Source organism: Myxine glutinosa, chromosome 9 (assembly GCF_964187855.1).
Source record: "Myxine glutinosa chromosome 9, kmMyxGlut1.1, whole genome shotgun sequence".
NCBI lineage: Eukaryota > Metazoa > Chordata > Myxini > Myxiniformes > Myxinidae > Myxine > Myxine glutinosa.
Window position 1 is genome coordinate 146619810 of NC_136269.1, and position 21754 is coordinate 146641563.

The window sequence follows — 21754 nt, forward strand, 5'->3', positions numbered from 1 at the left end:
GTATGATCAGGTTCAGATGGTTAAATGTGTATACATGAAAAATTCTGGGTTTTACCACCATTTTACCCACCGTCTGTTACACCACCCTATCTAACACGTTACATTAGTTCTTCACACCTGTTGTTTGCATCCTTTATAACGTCCTTAAAAACACTAAGTTTCCTGTTTGGAATGATTTTCAATTTTGTTTTTCTGCAAGGCAGGTAGACCGAATAAAAAGAATCATCTCACTCCTGTCTGCGCATGTGGGGTTGGGATGAATTCAGAGCCAAGGAACGTTGACATGACAACTTAGCTTTCTATTAATGTTCCGATTCGTGCTCAAAATAAAATGTTTGTTTTCAACAAGTTGTTCCTCGATCATAAACTGATAGGACAGAGAGCCAGACATGAACCAATTGCTTAACCCCACTTATCGCTTTGTTTGCGGGGAGTAACGAGTGAATAATTATTATAAGTATTACACAATAAAACCTGCACATACATTGAAAGAGTTTAATAATTAATTATTTACTGGTTGAGGGATAAAGTGACGTTCAGGCCATCCTGTAAGGTAATGTATTGCGTTAGACAATAACATCAACTAGAACCACACTCTTCGACAACGCGACGTCAACCGATATGCTTCCGCCCAAATTACTACATCATTATAAATACTTGTACCAAGTTTTACTTAGATCTCATCGGCCATTCGTAAGTTATCACGGTAAGGAAAACCTATCACGGCCGGACGCCGTGATAATGCCTCCGGCAACTTCGTCAGCAGAGGCATAAAAATGTACTTTTACATTCATAACAATGTGTTGAGGTGTTCATGTCCTTTGACATGTTGTTGTTGTTCTACCCCTCTTCCCTTTGTAAGGTGTGGGTCCCACGGCACCAAGCTTCTGCCCTACCTTGACCACGAGACTCCTCCACTTCCCCTGTCTTCAGCCAACTCTCTCTACTCTCCAACCACCCCCACCTTACTGACATCCCTCTTCACAAAATTCTACCTATTTACCTCCTACCTTGCTCCTTCAACCTATCTGCTCTCCTTGCCATTCTCTCTTCCCCCATCTGCACCAAATGTCCAGCCCATCTCAGCTGCCATTTCACCAATCTCCCCATCAAGCTCATCTGCACACCAATCTCCTCCCTCAGTTCATCCATTCTCCTTCTATCCATCCTCTTCACTCCCACAATCCTCCTGACCCAGTTGTTTGTGCAAACCTGCGGCCTCTGTTGTTGTCTCTCTGTGAACGCCACCATTTCCAGACCGTAAAGGTAAGCCGGCGTTACACACGACATCAGAAGCTTTCCTTCAAATCTTTCTGTCTGACGTCACACATTCACACCTAACTGAATCCTCCTCCGCACCTTTGCCTCTGACTTACCATCCCCGGTCACTGTTCCCCCCAGATACTCAAACTTATTGCCCTGTCTGATCTCCTTCCCCTCTAACCTGATATTAATTTATTTTCACTTCTACCCGAACTATATCACCTCAGTCTTCTCCATGCTCATTTTCAGCCCATGTTTCTCAAATGCCTCCTTCCCCTCCGCCAGTACTTCCTGCATCTCCCGCCCACTCTCCACAACAACCTCATCATCCGCATACAATATCCTTCGCAGGATATCTTTCACGTTTACCTTGCTGCTTATCAGTGTTACGGATTCGTCACTTCCGCTGTTGTGGTTTTCATCCACTTGAAACACTTCTGGTTCTATGTATTATTATTATTATCATTGTTTAAGTGAAATGGCCATTAGTATTATCAAAATGTAAAAGGGTTAACTTTAAATGAAACAGGAAACCGGATCGGGAACCGGAAGAAGAAGAAGAAGAAGGCGGAGGGCGTGGCGAGTGAAGTCGGACAAGAAGCGAGTCGTTTCAAGCTCCGTAGCGAGCGTTGTCGAACGAAAGTCACGAGTGAACTTTGAGGTCCCTTGAAAGGAGTCCCTGCGATAGGTGTTATCGCTGGGGGATTGATAAACCTGCGTGGTCAGGTTTGGGCGTTGCGATTCCGAAGAATCCTCGCCGGGTCGTGTCGACTCAAGTAAGAGCCGTCGGCCATTTTGACCCTCGCGCTTTGTTCCATAAAAGGTCTTGGCTACGCGTCAGCTTTTTTCACCATCCTGTCGTCTGTCGGGGGGGGGGGGGGGGGGATGTGTGTGCGCAACGCTGAGTCTGGAGATTAAGTGGCGGTTCGCCGACTGAACCAGGGAACGTTCCTACCTGGAGGAACTTTCCCATTCCGCCGCGAGTTTGCTTGGTTTTGGACCACGTGACTTTTTGCATCGCTTCGACCGCCTACGCCTGAGAGCTGCTTCCGCGGTGCGACTGCCCTTGCCATTCGCATGGGAGTCAACTTCGTCTTGAGGATGGGGATATAGAGACATTGGGGAAGGTTTTTCCACTCACTGGGAACACCGTGAGTTATCCCATGCTAGTTGATGGTACCATCATAAGATGTATTGAGTGTACTTTTGATTGCTATTTGTTGTACCGTTATTCTTGTGTGATTTTTAATACAATATTTGTTTGTTGATAATCATTGGTGTGGTTTCAATATTGATTTCTGACACAGAATAACATATTTTTCTGCCGTGGCTCCTCTCGGGGCTCGGAGGTACATCGTGACCAGGGGGTCGGGGAGGAACACGTAACACCAGCTGCATCACCATGATAAACAGGAGTGGGCTCAGAGCGTGCGCTTCCCTGCCTCAAACCGATGTTCACATGGAACTCCTCAGATATCCCAGAACCAACCAAAACTTTTCCCATTATTCCCTTGTACATCCTTTCCACCAACCCAACGTCTGCTTCTGGCACTCACATTGTCGCCATCATCATCTCTCTCGGGACAGTGTCGTAGGCCTCCTCCAGATCCACAAATCCCAATGCCATTTCTCCTTGTACCTCTAACCTCTCCACCAGCTGTCTCAGTGCGAACATCCCATCTGTCATTCCCCTACCTATTCCAAACCCCTGCTGCTCTTCACCGATCTCCTTCTCCACACTCACATGTATCGTATTTTAATCACTAACGATAGTAGTTCTTTTGAGCGGACCGCCATTCTCTACAAGGTAAACACGTACCACGTGTTACTGCCCACATCATCACTTTACAATGAATTCCCGTTTATACCAATACACACTCCGATAAATTGCTCATTTGAGGTGAAGCAATAATGAATCCATTGGAGATGGCTACCTTGCTGGTAGATATTAATACCTCGTCTCGACAACGAGTTTTGGACTCGTTGAGATTGGATTTGCAGCATCGACTCAAAATTGCAGCTTCTTGTTCAATTCTGAAGCATCAAAATCGCTCACAAACTTGCTGGATCATGGTGATTTAACCTTTTGCTAATGGGAAATGTGGAGTTTAGTTCTCGATCAAAATAGTTCAGAACTTGGTGGAGACGATGCACAAATCCATACACTCTCATTTCAAACCTGGAATTGTAGCATCTGATGAGACAAAAACAATATGTCACCTCTCTGTGTTGAGCAATGACGATGCGGAGCTGCATTTCAAGTTCATTGCTGGCTACGATGGGGTCGATGGCGGGTGGGGACAGCGGTGGTGGAGGAGGTCCATTTCCGGTTCCTGCCGCCGACAGTACGTCAGGACTCATTGCTTTCCAGTGTGACGAGTTGGACAAATCAAAGAGACAATCGGACACGTCCACCGTAGGCTGCACGTTTGCGTAAAATGCAGAGTGATTGAAGACACAGCCCACTGTGTGGTAGGGGTGACGAGGTGTTGGTGGTGTCATTGAGGAGACCGCGCTATTAGTAGAGAGCAAATGAAGAAACCTAGGGAAGGAACAGTGTGAGGAGGAAGGTACAGGAAATTAGGTTGGGTTACATTTTCGATTACGCAGTTGAACCTCAAAATAAGGGAAGTTTTGACTGAGCTCAAGAAAAATGAGTCGACATACACTGGACCAATAAAATCATAACAAACTATGATCATCAAGGTAAAAGAGTCTATATCTTGGGTCGATGCAATGATTTGGTGCTGCCTATAGCCCCAAATTAAAAATTCGAACAGAGACCCAGGAAGTGCAGGGTTCAAAAAAATTGATTTTGACAAAAACAATTTCATTATTCGTATCAATAAATACTCAGACAAAGCAAACGTGAACTGAGCATGGTTTGGAGACAAGTCGTGAGATGCTGCTGATTTGCTGTGAGAGACTCGGTTCAGTGTGATTGGCTCCTGGTAAGTGACGTCAATGTACCCTTACAGCAGCTGTTTCCCATTCTCAGAATTCCAAAGTAAAAACTAAAGTTACAAACAACGCAACAAAAAGTGGGCCCACAGACTTAACTAGTACTCAGACAAGAAAGACAAGTACAGATACATTCTAAGTACACCACACCCATGCCAAATAAATAAATAACATCCAGCACGCGACATTGCCGGGGCGCCTCCGGTGCGGTGCTGTCGTGCAGCACATGGAGATGGAATTGGGAGGGAGTGGTGTACAACAATTGATTTATTAATTTATTAATTAAAATAAATAAAAATTGTAAAATAATTAATTTATTAATCAATTGGGTAATAGCATACCGAAACCACCAGTGTAAATAAGTACTTAATAAATCGATAATAATTAAGTAATTAATCAATTAATCAAAAAACGAAAAATACCGTTTTTGCCAAAGCAAGTGTCACTATTGTGCCGAAATTTCACCTTCATAGCTCGAAGGATGGCTGAGAAGTCGCCCAGACAAACAAGAAAACAAGAAAACAAACAAGAAAACAAACAAGAACAAATGGAGTGAAAACTGAGTACTCCCCTTCAGCGCGCGTCATCGCCGGCCCCCTTCGGTCCGGCGATGACGTCATGCAGCGCCTGAAGATGGAATAGGAAAGGAGTGGTGTACAACTATAAAGATCATGGCTGATGTAATTAATCTTACCAAATGAGCTATTTTTGGTAACATATCTCAAAAGAGCAACTGTAGTCTCCGCTCCAACCTGACACCTCAATCCAAACTGCTGCTGATAAAGTAGACATTATCAGTTTAACAGAATCCTTTCCTCCCACAGGACATTCCTAAGTCTTTTGTGCCTCTCCCTGGCTATTGTCTCCTCCGGATTTACAGGTCTGAACCCCGCCCAAGTGGCGGAGTTGCAATTTACACCAATAACTCCATTTCTCACTGTCCGTGTACTGATCTTACACCTCACAACCCCATTCTCAATATACACCTCTCAATACACCTCTCAATCAGACCAATCAAGAAGGAATTTCCTCCTCCACATGGATGCCAACCTATGGAGTATCTTTTATGTGTTCTATCCTTTTTTAATGCGGAGTGTCAAGCAAGGATGCACGTACAATTTTTAAAGTATTGGTATGACCTGGCTGGGGTACGGTTGGAACCGCTGACCTCCCAGATTCAGAGCGGACGCTCAAAACATGATGCCACCGAGTCTGCTAAAGGGGCACTGTGCAATCTAATGGATCGTAGGACATGACACTTAGCCACTCAAATTTGGTCATATTTTCAAATGAAGGAAGTTCCTTTTTTAATGTTTACTAGTAGAGTACCCGTCCTAGGGCAACCTCATTGTAAGCACGCAACACGTTCTTCTGACGCATACGTTTATTTTGGGCAGTGTATTGCCAACTGACGGCTCCCTTAATCGCTCCCAAAAATAAATATAAAACTAGAACAATGTGACTGTCGCCAATATTCCTCTGCATAGTCCCACACCTGGTAGATGCCCTTGTTCATTGTCCTAAAAAGTAAACAAGTTTGAATTTAAATCCCTTCAGCTGTTCTCAACAATCACATTTTCACCAGCCATGACAGGCTTCACATCGATCGGTGAAGCAGTCTCAGAGAAGGGATTTTTAAAAATAAACATTTTTGGCTGGTATACCACTTCATCTATGTCATCATTATCATGCCTTTGTTCCCCATTGGGAGTACTTGACAATGTGCCAAGTTTCAAAATTTTCCATTCAGTGGTTTCCGAGAAATTATTTTTTAACAATTTGCTTTTAATCCAAGATGGCTGCCATACCACGTGTCCTATGACGTCACAATTATCATAGAAACATCCTGCGTGGGTGTCACTCCTACCCTGAAAGTTTTGTCTCAATTCGACATATGGTTGCTGAGAAAAAGAAGGTTTAGCCCATACGGACGGACGGACAACCCGGAAAAATAATGGCTCTGGCGACTTTGTCGGCAGAGGCATAATAACCCATGTTATGTGCATGACGAAAAAAACATACCGATTGCTTATAATTCAAAACACCTCACTGTACTGGAAAACGTGAGGACAGGAATAATGCACATACTGTAAAAGTGTAAAGGGTGGGAACTTGCAATACCTTTACACACCTGGAGGTGGCGCAACACAATACACATTTACATGGAGACTTTGCACCCCTTTCTCCCCCAAGACCACCAGCAAAGATGAAAACATCCCTACACACTAATTGGCATCATGCTGATGCTATGTAGCAAGTCTGGATGTAATCGGGCTACAACTGCAGGAGTAGTGCGGCAAACAAACAAACAAAAATAAATAAGCAAACAAACAGACACTGGTCTGTGAATTATAGTAAGGATCATTTCGTTATTGGCAAGGTAGTGCATAAACTTGGTTCCTAAAATTCCACCTTAAAATATGTCAAATTTAAAGGGTAAAGAAGAAGAGTGCTCAGAGTAACATGTGACAAGAACGGCACTCGGTAGTGCGTGTACCTCTGTCAGACTGAACAGTTTATGCTTTGTATCCTACCGATAGACAGGATCTGTATCCGGACATGAACCAAAATCGAATCTGCTCCATCTTGTCACCCGCACAACTTATCCACCTAGTTTTGGTATAATTGGTCAACAACTTTTGAAATGTCATGCTATACAGTCATACCCCGTTTTACGCCATTTCGACCTACGCCAAATCCGACTTTACGCCACTCTTCTAGAGTAAAATTCAGTTCAGCGAACGTCATTATGTGCGACTTTACGTCACTCCTGCGGACGTGAAAAAAATTAAACAATTTAAACAATTGGATGTTTTAACGTTTTAACGATCGTTGATTTAACGTTGATGTTTAAACGATTGAAACAATTTAAAATACAATAAAAAGCACATTAAAAATATTTTAAAATGTATGTACAGTATACGTACGCGTAGCTGCTGGTTCTCATTCAAAACAAAGGCGACACCATCTGCATTTTGTCCTGTGCTGCGGTCGCGTGCTTGCTTTGCCTTTCGCTGGTATTTTTGTGATTATTCCTTTACTGTGTAAAGGTTCCTTTATTGTGTAAAACAACCAACGTAACGTGGCAATGGCAAAACATGACGATGCCGGCTCGGACCGTTTGTATATATACAAACTAACTCGGGGAAGTATACGTTTGTATATATATATAGGAAGGACCCAGTACCTCCAATGATGGGGGCTCATAGTGCGAGAGGACTGGGGGGTGATAGTGGGAGATAGTGTCCGATGTAGAGGGATGGTAGCTCTACCATCCCTCACGTTGGGGCAAAGGAGCAGTAGATTTATGGGGTTTGGCAGTGTGAACTAGCCGAGGGCGGGCTAGGATATTGTTAGGGATTTGGAAGGATGACAATAGGAGACCGAGATTTAAGTCGAGACATTGATACAGGTAGAGGGGACGTAGTCAGATTAGAAGGATGTTAATGACGAGGGAAGTGCTTAGTATAAGGGAAGACAGGGAAAGCACAAGTATTAAAGGGAAGTAGTTAGTTATATGATGCTGTGTGTGTGTAATTGTGGGTGCCTCTTGGGCTTGGTAAAATGAGGCATTGGTTGAGAATGGTTGTGTGTGTGAGAATCTGGTTATCGTTGAACTTGGTGAAATGAGGCAATGGTCTGGGATGACCGGAGAAAGTGCATGAGTGGTGTATTGAGGACATGTGTAATGGTGTTGAGTGATTGACTTGCATGGGGTGCAAGTGGATAAATGGAGAGAATACTTGGTGTGTGGGAATAAATGGTGTGTGGCGTGAGTAGTGTGGATTGAGTGGTGTGGAGTGCATGGTGCGAAGGAGTGGATGGGGGAGGGTGGACCCCTTCACAAATACCCGGGGAGGGTAGTTTAAAGTTAGGTAGAGGGAGTAGGTAAATTGTTTGGAAATTGACATCTGTGGTGCAGGGAGTAGCAAGTTGTTGCTTTGAGGGGTGCATGAGTGAGTGGAATGGCTGAGCATGTGGGCTTAATTAGTGAGTATGGTTAAATGGGCACTGGTAGTCTGTCGGCCAGGTGAGGCCACAGGTAGGCTCTGGGAGCCAGGTAACGTTCAGTGTAGAGTTCAGTGGGGCCCGAGGATCCGAAGAGAGGACCCGGGTAGCCCAATGCCAGAGAGGGCATCAGAGGGGTGAGAGAGCCAGGAGGGCCTTCCCCGAGTTAGGGTAGTTGAAGGAGCTAGGCAAGCTCGGGTGGCGACTTCAGTGGCGGAGGTGCGCAGGTAAGTAGGACCTGCTGGTAGAGCCACACGACCCAGCCCCGAAATTGTGCGAAGGCACAGATAGAAAAAAGGGGGGAGTGAGACCCCAAATTTGGTAGGGCACCACAGGGTGGGTCAATGGAAATTGGTTTTTAGAACCACATAGTGTAAAGAGGCCAATTGATTGGCAGGGCAAGACCCCGGGTAGTTTAAAGAGTTAATGTCAATTAGAAGGATAGTTAGGATGAAATCTCTTTGCACCATCCACATCCACTCACCAAGGTGACAGGACTCCACACCAGGTTTTGCAGATGATTTGGAATGAAAGACACATCATGACGTGGGTGAGACAATGTGTTTATTCCATCTCTTCCTTCTTGGGAGGGATTGGAAACGAATTTGGCATAAAGGGGGATAGAAGAGACAAGACGGTAGAGACGGAATTTGTAAAGTGTAAATACGGGGAGAGGCAAGGGTAGTGTAGGTTGACATGGGGGGTGACGAATGGCTAGGGACGAGCTTTCTCCGCTCGCTCTCCCATGCCCCTCATGTTGCATTACCTTGTTTTGACGTGTACCCTTGCGCCCTTTCCCCCGCTAACCTCTGCTTTGTCTTTCCTGCCCACCCATGGACCCATATCCTTTGTTGAGGGGAGTGTGCAGGAACCCTGAGCTGTGCGGCTGCACTTTTGTAGATATACCAAGTAGATACCCTTGATGCATATCCTTGTAAAGAACCGATCGACCTGTGCATGTGCACATGTGCATGGATTTGCAAATGCCCGCCTGTACGTCGTCGTTTCTGTGTATATCGCATCGTCCAAAAATAAAGAAGCAAGAAACTTTGGCCGCTCGAGGAAAGACGGAGCACGCCTACGACTCGGAGGCGAGCGTCGATCCCCGGGGCGGCCGGGTTCACGGAACCCTGAGTTCGTTCGTTCGTCACAGACGACATGATACGGCCACCGGTGAAACTGCTCGGACACGTTGGGTAAAGCACGCCGTGGTGAAGCGGGCTGCGGAGCCACTCGGCACATAAGCCAGCTCACGGTCGACACGTCCGTGCCGGTCACCCCGTTCGAGGAGAAGACCCGACCGATAGAAAACAACGTAGGGACTCCCGACGGGGAGCGGCAAAGATTCAGGGCGAAGCCACAGCCTCCTCCAGTTATTTACTCTAGTTTTACGAATTACGGTGTTTGTCTTCATTTTAAGGCATTTTTAAGACATTACGCCCGGTTTACGTCAAAAACCGAGTTACGTCACGGCTTATGGAACCAATTAATGACGTAGGCCAGGGTATTACTGTATATCGTTTTTGGCCACATCTCTCAATGGTGAAGAATCGCTTTAAAAATCGTCTTATCAGGATCCGGATCCTGATCTTCACCAAAATTAAAACAATTCATCATTGTCACACACCCAACCTGTCCTCTAAATTTCGTCCGAATCCGTCCATAACTTTTTTAGATATCCTGATCACAGACAGGTGTTGGGCAGACAGGTGTGTTGACCCTGGTGTTGGGCTAGCGGCTAGGGTGCCAGCTTAGGATCCTGGGTTCGAATCCCGGTCGATCGCTGAATTAACGCCAGGGGGGTTGACTCAGCCTGTCATCCTTCCGAGGTCGGCTAATTGAGTACCAGTTCACTGGTAATTCCCTGCTCGTCGTAAAAAGGCGACAAAAAGGGTTGGTGTCAGGAAGGGCATCCGGCCGTAAAACATTGCTTCAAAAAGGGGACCAAAAAACAACAACAACCACGGTCCCCGAAAAAGGCCAACCCCCGCTTTGCGGGGAAAAATGGCCTCTAAAGGTGGTTATATATATATAGACAGGAGGGAAAACATAACCTCTGTCTACCTTCGGTGGCGTAGGTAAAAATGAGGAAATTAGTCAAGTGGATGTGAAGAAGGCTCAGATACAGTGTTTGGGTTGAGCTCAGGTATCAGAGTCTTGAGGTCTGAATTCAAAGGGGTATATTGCTGCTTCGGCCTTGAAAGGGCTTTCCACAAAACAAAAACATAAACGATTGTGCTGTAAAAGAGGCATTGTGCTGTAATCATACACATGTATGTGTTCTTGCACATGAAAAATGTTGATAGGTCCTTGAGGAAGTTAGCACCTGCACCCTGTTTGACTCTCCCAAAACGTGGTGGTACCGCTGTGGGAGCGGGTCATGACCCAGGCGTAGAAGTCTCCACCGTGCTTGCTGCCCAGACACATATACGCATCTAAACCAAAGCCCAGCAATAGGTTGCACAGGAGTGCTGCATGTTCCTGCACCTCACCCTGGGGTCATGGGAAATAGATAAGCAGTGATCTGGTGACAACACAACATATGGGTCTCATTTGTGCTCACTACATGTAAAACTAGAGATCTCATAGAACACCCCACCCCACGCAGTGTTCAAGGCAATAATTCAATTGAAATGAAATTATAATTTTATAGGTCGTACTAAACATTCCGGAAGTTTAGCGCCGTCGATGCGGTCGTCCTCACAACCTTATATAAAATGTCTGAGTACTGCAAAACCAGAGGTTCTTTGAAATGAAAAGGAGGCGATTTGTGTTACACAGTGTTCAAGTATCATAGTAAATATGCAATTTGGTGTCTGTCTATCTGTCTGTCTGACCGAGATACATTCAGTCGTTACTTATCCAATCCCAACCAAACTAAGAGTCGCACGATGGAGATTGCAGTGACTTCATTTGCAATCCCCTTTGGCAAAGTCCGTATTAAGGTGAATATCTGTGTGAAGATAGCTAATTGTGGCATTTTTCCAAGGCGTGGAAAACCCTCCCATACACTTGATATAACTAGTACATACAATGATATAGTGAGTACATGCACTTGATGTAGTGAGTGCATACACTTCATATAGCGAGTACATACACTTGATATAGCGAGTACATACACTTGATATAGTGAGTACATACAATTGATATAGCGAGTACATACACTTGATATAGTGAGTACATACACTTGATATAGTGAGTACATACACTTGAAAAAAAAGAAAACATGTTGTGGCGTTCAGGCAGAGAAGGTTTGCAGAATGAGTGAAAAGCGGAAATCGCTGTTTCTTTGAGGAGATTGGGGGCTGAGGCGGCGAACTCAACAAATTAGTGGGAAAGGACAAGCCGGTGACTTCCGGTTCCTCGGGCGAGTGAGGCGTGCTTCGAGCTCTCCACGGCATCGAAGTTTGAGTGTTTTCCCATTCTTGTCTTTGTCAAATTTCCACTGGTTATTTTGCTGTGTACGTGTTATTGTGTGTTTCTAGTTGGTGTTGGTTTGTGGTTCGTGCAAACTTGTGTGTAGTTAATCGTTTTCTGAGTCGTACCTCGTGCGCGGCCTGGTAACTTGGGGCTTCCCTCCCCCCGTCGGTGTTTTGTCGGTTTGGGTTATTTCCTTCGCTGTATTGCTTGTTTCTTTTATTTTATTTTCTCCCCCTCACCTCACCTCCCTAGACAAATAATTCTATATTGATTCTTTCTCTCCTCCCGGACACGTGCTTGTTCGCTCTCCTCCTCGTCTCGGCTTGTGCCCCGCCCCCTGTATCTCGTTTTCTTCCGCCTCTGCTCCTTCTTTCTCAAATCGACGTTCTCGCTTGGAGACTTTTCCTGGATTGTTTTTTTTTTTTTCATCGTTCTGTTTGGATATTGTTGGAATATGTTTAAACCGCAGCCGTGATGCTGACGCCTCCCCCTCCCCCCCCCCCCCCCACCCCCAGAATTTACATGTTTTAAACGTTTCCCAGTGTGTACCCTGGTCAGAATAGGTACACCGTATCCCTGCGTGTCGTAAGAGACGACTAAGAGGGTTGGCGTCAGGAAGGGCATCCGGCCATAAAAACATTGCCTCAAAAAGAGAACCATGACAATCACAAGTACATATGGGCAGGGTGCAGCCCGAAGTGGAGATCGGTTTCTGAGGTTTGGGACATGGAATGTGGGGACAATGACAGGGAGATCAGGAGAAGTGGTGGAAGTATTGGTCAGAAGAAGAGTGGACATATGTTGTGTGCAAGAGACGAGATGGAAGGGAAGTGGTGTGAGAATGGTGAAGGGTAGGCAGGGACAGAAATACAAGTTTGTGTGGCAAGGGTGCCTGGAGGGCATGAATGGTGTTGGTGTCCTGTTTTCTGAGGAGTTTGTAGACAGTGTGGTGAGTGTGACTAGAGTGAGTGATAGGTTGATGATGGTGAAAATGATGATTGGAAAGCTCTTGTTGAACGTCATCTCGGGATATGCTCCGCAGGTTGGTCGAAGCGATGAAGAGAAGGACAAGTTCTGGTGTGCGATAGAGAAGCTGATGGAAAACGTGAAAGATGAGGAAGTTGTTGTGGTGGGAGGAGACCTGAATGGACATGTGGGAAGGAGTATGGATGGTTTTGAGGGAGTTCATGGGGGTTACGGATATGGTGTGAGAAATGGAGAAGGTGAAAGGATTTTGGAGTTTGCTGATGGAGCTGATTTGTTGATTTGTAATACTCAGTTCCAGAAAGAGGACAATAAGCTTGTTACATACACGTCAGGTGGGTCGACGACAACCGTTGACTACCTGATGGTGCGTCGGCGAGATAGGGGGCACCTCCGGGACACAAAGGTGATCCCGGGGGAGGAGGCTGTTTCACAGCACCACTTGGTTGTCTGCGACATAAGGGTGAAAGGTGCGAGGAGAGCTCGGCGGGTGAAGTACCAACCGAGAATGAAGGTGTGGAGGTTGAAAGAGGTGACAGTAAGGGAGGCATTAAAAGAGAGGCTGATTAGGGTAGAGGATGATGTGGTTGAGCTTGAAAGTGGTTGGATGTCAATGAAAGCTAGTCTGTTGGGTGGTATGTGGATGGACAAAAGGACCACCGAGGCACTCGGAAACATGGTGGTGGGATGTTGAGGTTGGAAAGAGGATTGACGAGAAGAGGAAGAAGTTCAAAGAGTGGCAGAAGGCGAAGGGTACGGGAGCAGAAACAGCAGAGCATGAAAGTTATAAGGCAGCCAGGAAGGCTGCAAAGAAAGAGGTAGCAAAGGCGCAGGAGGCATGTAGGAAAATGTTCGGAGAACGCTTGGATTCGGAAGAGGGTCAGAAAGCAGTATTCAGGATTGCAAAGCAGATAGCGAAAGAGAGGTGTGATGTGATGGGGGTGAGTTGCTTGAAGGATGAAGTGGGACAAATCGTTGTCGACCCAGATGGAATTAATGGAAGATGGAAAAGATATATGGAAATGCTGTTGAATACAGAGAATGAATGGGATGGCAACATAGAGAGTAACCCAGTTTTAGGACCGGCAGAGAAGATAACTGAGAAGGAAGTTGAGGAAGCGATAAAAGCAATGAAGAGTGGAAAAGCGGGAGGGCCGACGGGAGTTGTGGGAGATATGTTGAAGGCAGCAGGAAGTTGGGGTGTGAAGAGAATGACAGAGATCTGTAATTTGGTGGTGAAAGAAGGCCGCATTCCAGTGGATTGGGAAATGAGTACCCTCGTCCCTCTATACAAGGGGAAAGGTGACCCTCTGGAGTGTGGCTCGTACCGAGCGATAAAGTTATTGGAGCATGGAATGAAGGTATTGGAAAGGGTGTTGGAGAGGAAGTGAAGATCGACGAAATGCAGTTTGGATTTATGCCAGGAAGAGGAACGACAGATGCGCTTTTCATTGTGAGGCAGTTGCAGGAGAAGTACATGGATAAGAGGAAGAAGTTGTTTTTTGGGTTTGTTGATCTGGAGAAAGCATTCGATAGGGTTCCACGCAAAGTATTGACATGGGCATTGAGGAAGTTAGGAGTGGAGGAATGGTTGATCAGAGTAGTGATGGCAATGTACAAAAGAGCACGCACAGCTGTAAGGACGAAGGACGGGAACAGTGGTGAGTTTGAGGTGAAGGTGGGAGTGCATCAGGGGTCGGTACTAAGTCCACTACTATTTGTAGCTGTGATGGAGGTGCTGGCTCAGACCGTAAAGGAGGGTTTACCGTGGGAGTTGTTGTATGCAGATGATCTGGTGTTGATTGCGGAAAGTATGGATGGACTGAAGGAAAAGATGAACAAGTGGAAGGAATGTATGGAGACAAAAGGTCTGAAGGTGAATATCGGAAAGACAAAGGTGATGGCAAGTGGTAAAGCATGTGGTGAGGTGGAAAGAACTGGGAAGTGGCCTTGTGCTGTGTGTAGGAAGGGTGTCGGAGTGAACTCCATTCAATGTACAATGTGTGCTGAGTGGGATCATCAAAAATGTAGTGGTCTGAGAGGGTCATTAACCAGTGTGGCAGCTACATTCAAATGTAAGGTGTGCACAGAGGGAGCTGCAGATGGAGGAAATGTTGAGTTGGATCTTGGAGACTGCGTGAAGCTGGAAGGTGTGAAAACATTTTGCTACCTCGGAGACATGCTGAATGGAGAAGGTGGATCAGACTCGGCAACGGTTGCTCGAGTGAGATGTGCATGGAAGAAGTTTCGGGAACTGAGTGGTGTGCTGATGAGGAGGAGAGTGTCGCTGAAGCTGAAGGGAAAGGTGTATGCTGCATGTGTGAGAAGTGTTATGATTTATGGGAGCGAGACATGGGTAATGAACGTAGAGCAGCAACGAAGGCTGGAAAGGGTGGAAATGCGAATGGTTCGATGGATGTGCGGAGTATCGTTGAGAGAGAGGAAGACAAATGATGAATTGCGAAAGATGATGGGAATATTGCCTGTGATTGATGCTGTGAAGAGGAACAGGTTGAGATGGTTTGGTCATGTATTGAGGAAGGATGAAAGTGACTGGTTGAGAAGAGTGATGGAAGTTAATGTAGAAGGAAGTAGAGGACGGGGAAGACCGAGAAAGACTTGGCTAAAGATGGTGGAAGAAGAAATGCGGGCAAGGGGGTTAACAAGGAGAGATGCAGAAAATAGGGCAAAATGGAGAAGATTGTCATGGGGCCCGCAAGGCTAACCCCCGCTCTAGCAGGGAACATGGCCTTAAAATGCATGTTGTTGTGTGTGTTGTATACACTTGATATAGTGAGTACATATACTTGATATAGTGCGTACATACACTTGATATAGTGAGTACATATACTTGATATAGTGCGTACATACACTTGATATAGTGAGTACATATACTTGATATAGTGAGTACATACACTTGATATAGTGAGTACATACACTTGATAGAGTGAGTACATACACTTGATATAGCGAGTCTGTAGTGAAAATGTATATCAAAGTTGAACCCAGGAGTGATGCCCACTTAAACCGCAGAGGGGCGTCTATAAGACCTCGGACGTCCGCGACGCTGAGCCACTCCTGTGACATTTTACTATGACATGTAGTCTTGAATGGTACGTACCCGCACATATATTCTAGGCTTGCTTGCATTGACTAATATAATCGATCCTTCCTATATGATGCCAAGATCCTGATATCTATTGCATGATTGTATTTTACAGGATGATGCTAAAGATCTGATTGAGATTAAACCTACCTATGGGACAAAGTTGTGGACTTGGTTGATTTTCACAACATTTAATCTCCATCAAGATCTACGGAAATGGCGGGACACAAGATGATCCATGTACCGACATTCAGCACCGACCCACAAGCTGTGGATTCGGGCTCGGAGTTAACTCACTGGCTCAAGTCACTGGAGAACCAGTTCGGAGCCCAGGATACCGTTCCCACTGCTGAAACGAAACTGGCCGTGCTGCAGACTAAAGTGGACCACCACGTCTCCAGGAGCATTCAACGATGTATGACGTACGATGCCGCAGTGGCAGGGCTAAAGCGAATTTACATTAAGAAACAGAGCGTGGTGTACACCAGGTATCTGCTCTCATCGCGGCGACAACAGCCTACCGAGTCAATCGATCGCTTCGCCCAGGAGCTACGACAACTACTTGCGGACAGTACTCAAGAGGTACACACTCATGAGCATGTCCAGGATGATCTTGTCCGAGATGCCTTTGTCTCTGGGATCGGCTCTTCGACTCTTAGGCTAAGACTTTTGGAGACAGCTGACCTGACGTTCACGGAGGCTCTACGGGTGACACACGTCTACACTGAGGCCCGGGAACAATCCACCACCTATGACCACACACGGGTCGTTGCGGGGACTTCTCAACTCGCGCGACCGGAGAGGGCTACCGCCGAGGATACGGGAGCGGACTCGACCACGCCAGCGGAGCTCCTGACCGCTCCCGAGGTGGACTCGGATTCCGGCTTGGCGGCAGCCACGGCGGCCAGGCCAAGGCCTGTACGAAATGCTACGTGTTACTTCTGTGGCAATCGACAGCATCCCAGGTCGGCGTGTCCGGCTCGGGAAGCAATATGCCATTTGTGTTCGACTAAAGGACATTTTGCAAAAGTCTGCCGAAAGACCGCGCGGGGCGCACGAACTCGCGCGACCTTGAATGGGTTTATCGCCGAGCCAACGGACCGAGCGCAGAGCGGGGCGCCTCACCCGGCTTTCATGAGCGGTCCTCCTCCTCGTGGGCCCCTGGCTGCACGCTCGCCCTTGGTGAGATACATCGGGCCGCCAAAACAAATGGCGCGAACATGACCGACCGCGGAGCGACCGTCCTTGACTGGCATCCGAACGCCCTCCGAAGGCTACTCATACAATCGACAAGCTCCTGCTTTGACGCGGCAAACAATGCACGTGACACGAGCGCCATCTGACGGCAGCTTGTACGAACTACACGCTCTTGCTTCAGCACGTGAAACTACAATTGGCTGCGATCCTTCTCGCGTGACACGAGCGCCCTCTGACGGCTGCTCGTACGGACTACAAGCTCCTGAAGCTCCTGCTTTGGCACGACCAACTATGCATTTGACATGAGTGCCCTCTGGAGGCTGCTCAAACGACCGGAAAACTGCAGCCGGCGTGGGATCCACACGCGAGGCGCGATCTTCTCGCTCGGATGGCTCAATACCTGCCGGATCTTCCGGCCTTGCTCAGGCCATTATTCCACTCATGGTCGAAGGCATTTTTGCGCGGGCTTTAGTCGACACGGGGTCTACGGATAGTTTTATCGATCATCGATTGGTGCGTAAACATGGGTGGCCGGTCCTCGGGACAACACGACGGATCTTTATGGCCTCCCAGGGGCTTAGGCTCAGCCCAAAAGGGGAATGTCGATTGAAGCTTGTGATAAAGGGACGCATGTTTCCAGATGTACATCTCATGGTCTTACCTGCTTTATGTGCTGACATTCTGTTAGGACACGATTTTCTTAAGCGACATGGACGTCTGGAAATGGAATTCGGTGGGACTGACACGCTTGCTGTGTGTGCACTCGCGAAAATGGAAATTGAGCCTCTTTCGCTGTTCCCCAACCTGACCACTGACTGCACTCCTGTAGCGGTGAAATCACGGCGCTACTCACGAGCAGACGCGCAATTCATTGCGGAAGAAATGGCCCAGCTCTTAAAGGAAGGTATCATAGAACCCAGCCGGTCGCCGTGGCGGGCCCAGGTCTTAGTGGTGCGAAGTGAAGCCCATCGCCGACGCATGGTAATCGACTATTCACAGACGGTTAATCGCTTTACACAGCTGGACGCCTACCCCTTACCGGGGATGGACGCGCTGGTACGACAGGTGGCCCAGTACTCAGTCTACAGCACTCTCGATCTGCGTAGTGCGTTTCATCAGATCCCCATCTCTAGGGCTGATCGCATCTATACCACCTTTGAATCGGGTCAAAGGTTATACCAGTTCACCCGACTACCTTTTGGGGTGACGAATGGGGTCGTCTGTTTTCAGAGGGCTATGGACGACCTCGTTACTAAGGAGAACTTGACAGATGTCTTTGTATATCTGGACAATCTTACGGTTTGTGGGTATGACCAGGGGCATCATGATGCTAATCTGAAGCGCTTCCTCGAGGTTGCGCAGAGGTATCGCCTAACCATGAATGAGGCTAAGTGTCGTTACTCTCTACGCACGATAGATCTTCTGGGGTACACCGTGACCCATGGCTCTGTCGCTCCAGATAACGAGCGTCTGCGACCTTTGCTCGATATGGCTCCGCCTAGCGATTGAGCTTCGCTGAAGCGCGCTCTCGGGCTGTTCGCCCACTATTCGAAGTGGGTGCAAAATTTATCCGTGAAGCTCCGCCCCCTTGTGGCCTGCGACACGTTCCCCATGAGCCCAGCTGCCTTGGCAGCCTTCGGGGGCCTTAAGGCCGACATCGCTGGCGCCGCTGTGGCGACGATCGACGAGAGCGAATCTTTCGTCTTAGAAAGTGATGCCTCGGATCATGCGATAGCGGCGACACTCTCCCAGGGGGGGCGCCCTGTGGCTTTCTTTTCGCGGGCTCTCACCTCCGCTGAGCGGAGGCATTCGTCTGTCGAAAAGGAAGCGTATGCGATCGTCGAGTCGATTCGGCGATGGCGACCGTACTTACTCGGGCGATGCTTCCAAATCATCACGGACCAACAAAGCGTAGCATTCATGTACGACACCTTACATGCTCAACGCATTAATAATGAGAAAATCACTCGCTGGCGTATCGAACTCGCCGACTTCTGCTACACCATCAAATATCGCCCGGGGAAGGATAACCTGGTCGCCCACGCCTTATCGAAGCCAGCTACATGCGCGGGTATCATAACTCTGGAGGGACTGCGCACCTTGCACAGCACTATGTGTCATCCTGGGGTGACGCGTTTCGCTCATTTTGTGCGTAGTGGTAATCTGCCGTACTCGATTGAGGACATCCGCCAGATCTGCCGCAACTGCGCTATATGTGCGGAACTCAAACCGCGTTTTTACAACCCTCCCATTGGGGACGCTGGTTAGGGCTACTAGACCGTGGGAGAGATTGGCATTGGATTTCAAAGGGCCGCTGCCGGTGTCGAGTAACTCTCGTTATCTGCTCACTATCGTTGATGAGTACTTGCGATTCCCTTTTGCTTAGACGTGCGTGGATATGACGGCTGCCACAGTCATACGGTGCCTGCAGAATTTGTTTTCTATGTTCGGGTATCCGGCCTACGTGCATACCGATCGGGGTGCGGTGTTCCTGTCTCAGGAGGTGAGAGGTTATTTGCTCCAAAATAATGTCGCTTCGAGTTACACCACACCGTACAGACCCCAGGCGAATGGGCAGGTCGAACGCTTCAATGGGATTATATGGAGGGCCGTCATGCTAAGTCTCAGGACCCTCGGCCGTGGCCTCGATAAATGGGCTTGGTCGCTACCTGCGGCGCTGAACTCGATCATGGCTCTACTATGTACGGCCACCAACCAGACTCCTCACGAGAGACTGTTCCACCACCCTAGAAGCTCGGGTAGTATCCGATCTTTACCCAGTTGGCTCGCTGAGCCAGGGCCGGCCTATCTCAAACGTGCGGTTCGCACAAGCAAGTACGACCCCTTAGTGGATAAGGTGCAGGTACTCCAGGCTAATCCTGAGCATGCTCGTGTGATGACGGCTGATGGACGCGAGTCCACTGTCTCCATACGCCATCTCGCCCCATGTGGGGTCATCGACCCTTATAGGGATATCGACGAACCGATCTATGAGTCTATGGACTCTCCCGAAGCTTCCTCTATGGAACATCTGCCGTCCCTTCCTTCGTGCATCAAGCGTGCGTCAGCATTAATTGATTGGGGACGTCATTCCATGTCAGTCGGTCCATCCGTAGCGGTCAGGGTGGCGAATTACCCTGCCAGCACGTGTCCGGAAACTACCGGGTACGGCCAACCCAAGCCCGGAGTCCCCTGCTTCGGAGTAGCCGCTGGAGGCAGGTGTCGGAGGGGGCACCTCAGGGCCTTCAGGCAGGGGTGTATTTGACGCCTGCCTAGCGGCAGTGTAGTTCTAACGGTGGGAAGAATGTAGTGAAAATGTATGTCAAAGTTGAACCCAGGAGTGATGCCCACTTAAACCGCAGAGGGGCGTCTATAAGACCTCGGAGGTCCGCGACGCTGAGCCACTCCTGTGACATTTTACTATGACATGTAGTCTTGAATGGTACGTACCCGCACATATATTCTAGGCTTGCTTGCATTGACTAATATAATCGATCCTTCCTATATGATGCCAAGATCCTGATATCTATTGCATGATTGTATTTTACAGGATGATGCTAAAGATCTGATTGAGATTAAACCTACCTATGGGACAAAGTTGTGGACTTGGTTGATTTTCCACAACAGAGTCCATACACTTGATATAGCGAGGACATACACTTGTATGTACTCGCTATATCAAGTGTATGTACTGGCTATATCAAGTGTATGTAATTGTACTCGCTATATCATGTGTATGTACTCACTATATCAAGTGTATGTACTCGCTATATGAATGTATGTACTCACTATATCAAGTGTATGTACTCGCTATATCAAGTGTATGTACTCGCTATGTCAAGTGTATGTACTCGCTATGTCAAGTGTATGTACTCGCTATATCAAGTGTATATACTCGCTATATCAAGTGTTGGCTTAGCCTGGTGCTAGCCTGGTGTTGGCTTAGCGGTTCGGGTGCCGGCTTGGGATCCTAGGATCCTGGGTTTGAATCCCGGTCGATCGCTGAATTAACGCCAGGGGGGTTGACTCAGCCTGTCATCCTTCCGAGGTCGGCAAATTGAGTACCAGTTCACTGATAATTCCCTGTGAGTCGCAAAAGTCGACGAACAGGGTTGGCGGCAGGAAGGGCATCCGGCTTTAAAACATTGCTTCAAAAAAAGGGGACCACGGTGCCCAAAAAAGGCGAACCCCTGCCCTGCAGGGAAAAATGGCCTCTAAAGGTGGTATTGTGGGAGCTGTGCTCGCACGATAAAATCGGACAAAATGGACGACGCCAGGAATTAGGTTTCTCTGAGCTATTTATTCCCAGCTCAATCAAACGAACTCCAAAGCACTGAATCAGCCCATCGAACGGGCGGCAATATATATCAGAAACTCAACACACAAAAGCCACGCCTCTCAGGCAGGGCGTGGTATGCAAATAGATAAGCCACGCCTCTCAACGGGGCATGGTATGCAAGGCAAGCGTTCGCCCGGTAAAGGCAAGTCTCAACAAGCCCGGGCGAGTCCGGACACGTGACCGCTCGCCGGTTGCGTCATCGGCCGGTGCAGGGTAATTGTGTCATGCTACCGGTAACCGCTACTGTATATAAAAATACACTTGATATAGCGAGTACATTCACTTGATTTAGTGAGTACATACACTTGATTTAGTGAGTACATACACTTGATATAGTGAGTACATACACTTGATATAGTGAGTACATACACTTGATATAGCGAGTCCATACACTTGATATAGTGAGTACATGCACTTGATATAGCGAGTACATGCACTTGATATAGTGAGTACATACACTTGATATAGTGAGTACA

General features: G+C 47.6%; 1 protein-coding gene across 4 annotated transcripts in view; it reads right to left on the reverse strand.

Moving 5' to 3' along the window:
* CEP76 (centrosomal protein 76) overlaps window positions 1–21754 on the reverse strand; it is a 100320-nt gene that overhangs the window by 13502 nt on the left and 65064 nt on the right. For all 4 annotated transcript variants that reach the window (XM_068127957.2, XM_078785036.1, XM_068127958.2 and 1 more), the window contains 2 exons: window positions 10559–10725; window positions 3484–3805 (listed from right to left, as the gene is read on the reverse strand). In XM_068127957.2, the coding sequence (XP_067984058.2) occupies window positions 3484–3805; window positions 10559–10725 (489 nt within the window). The remainder of the gene's footprint in view (window positions 1–3483; window positions 3806–10558; window positions 10726–21754) is intronic.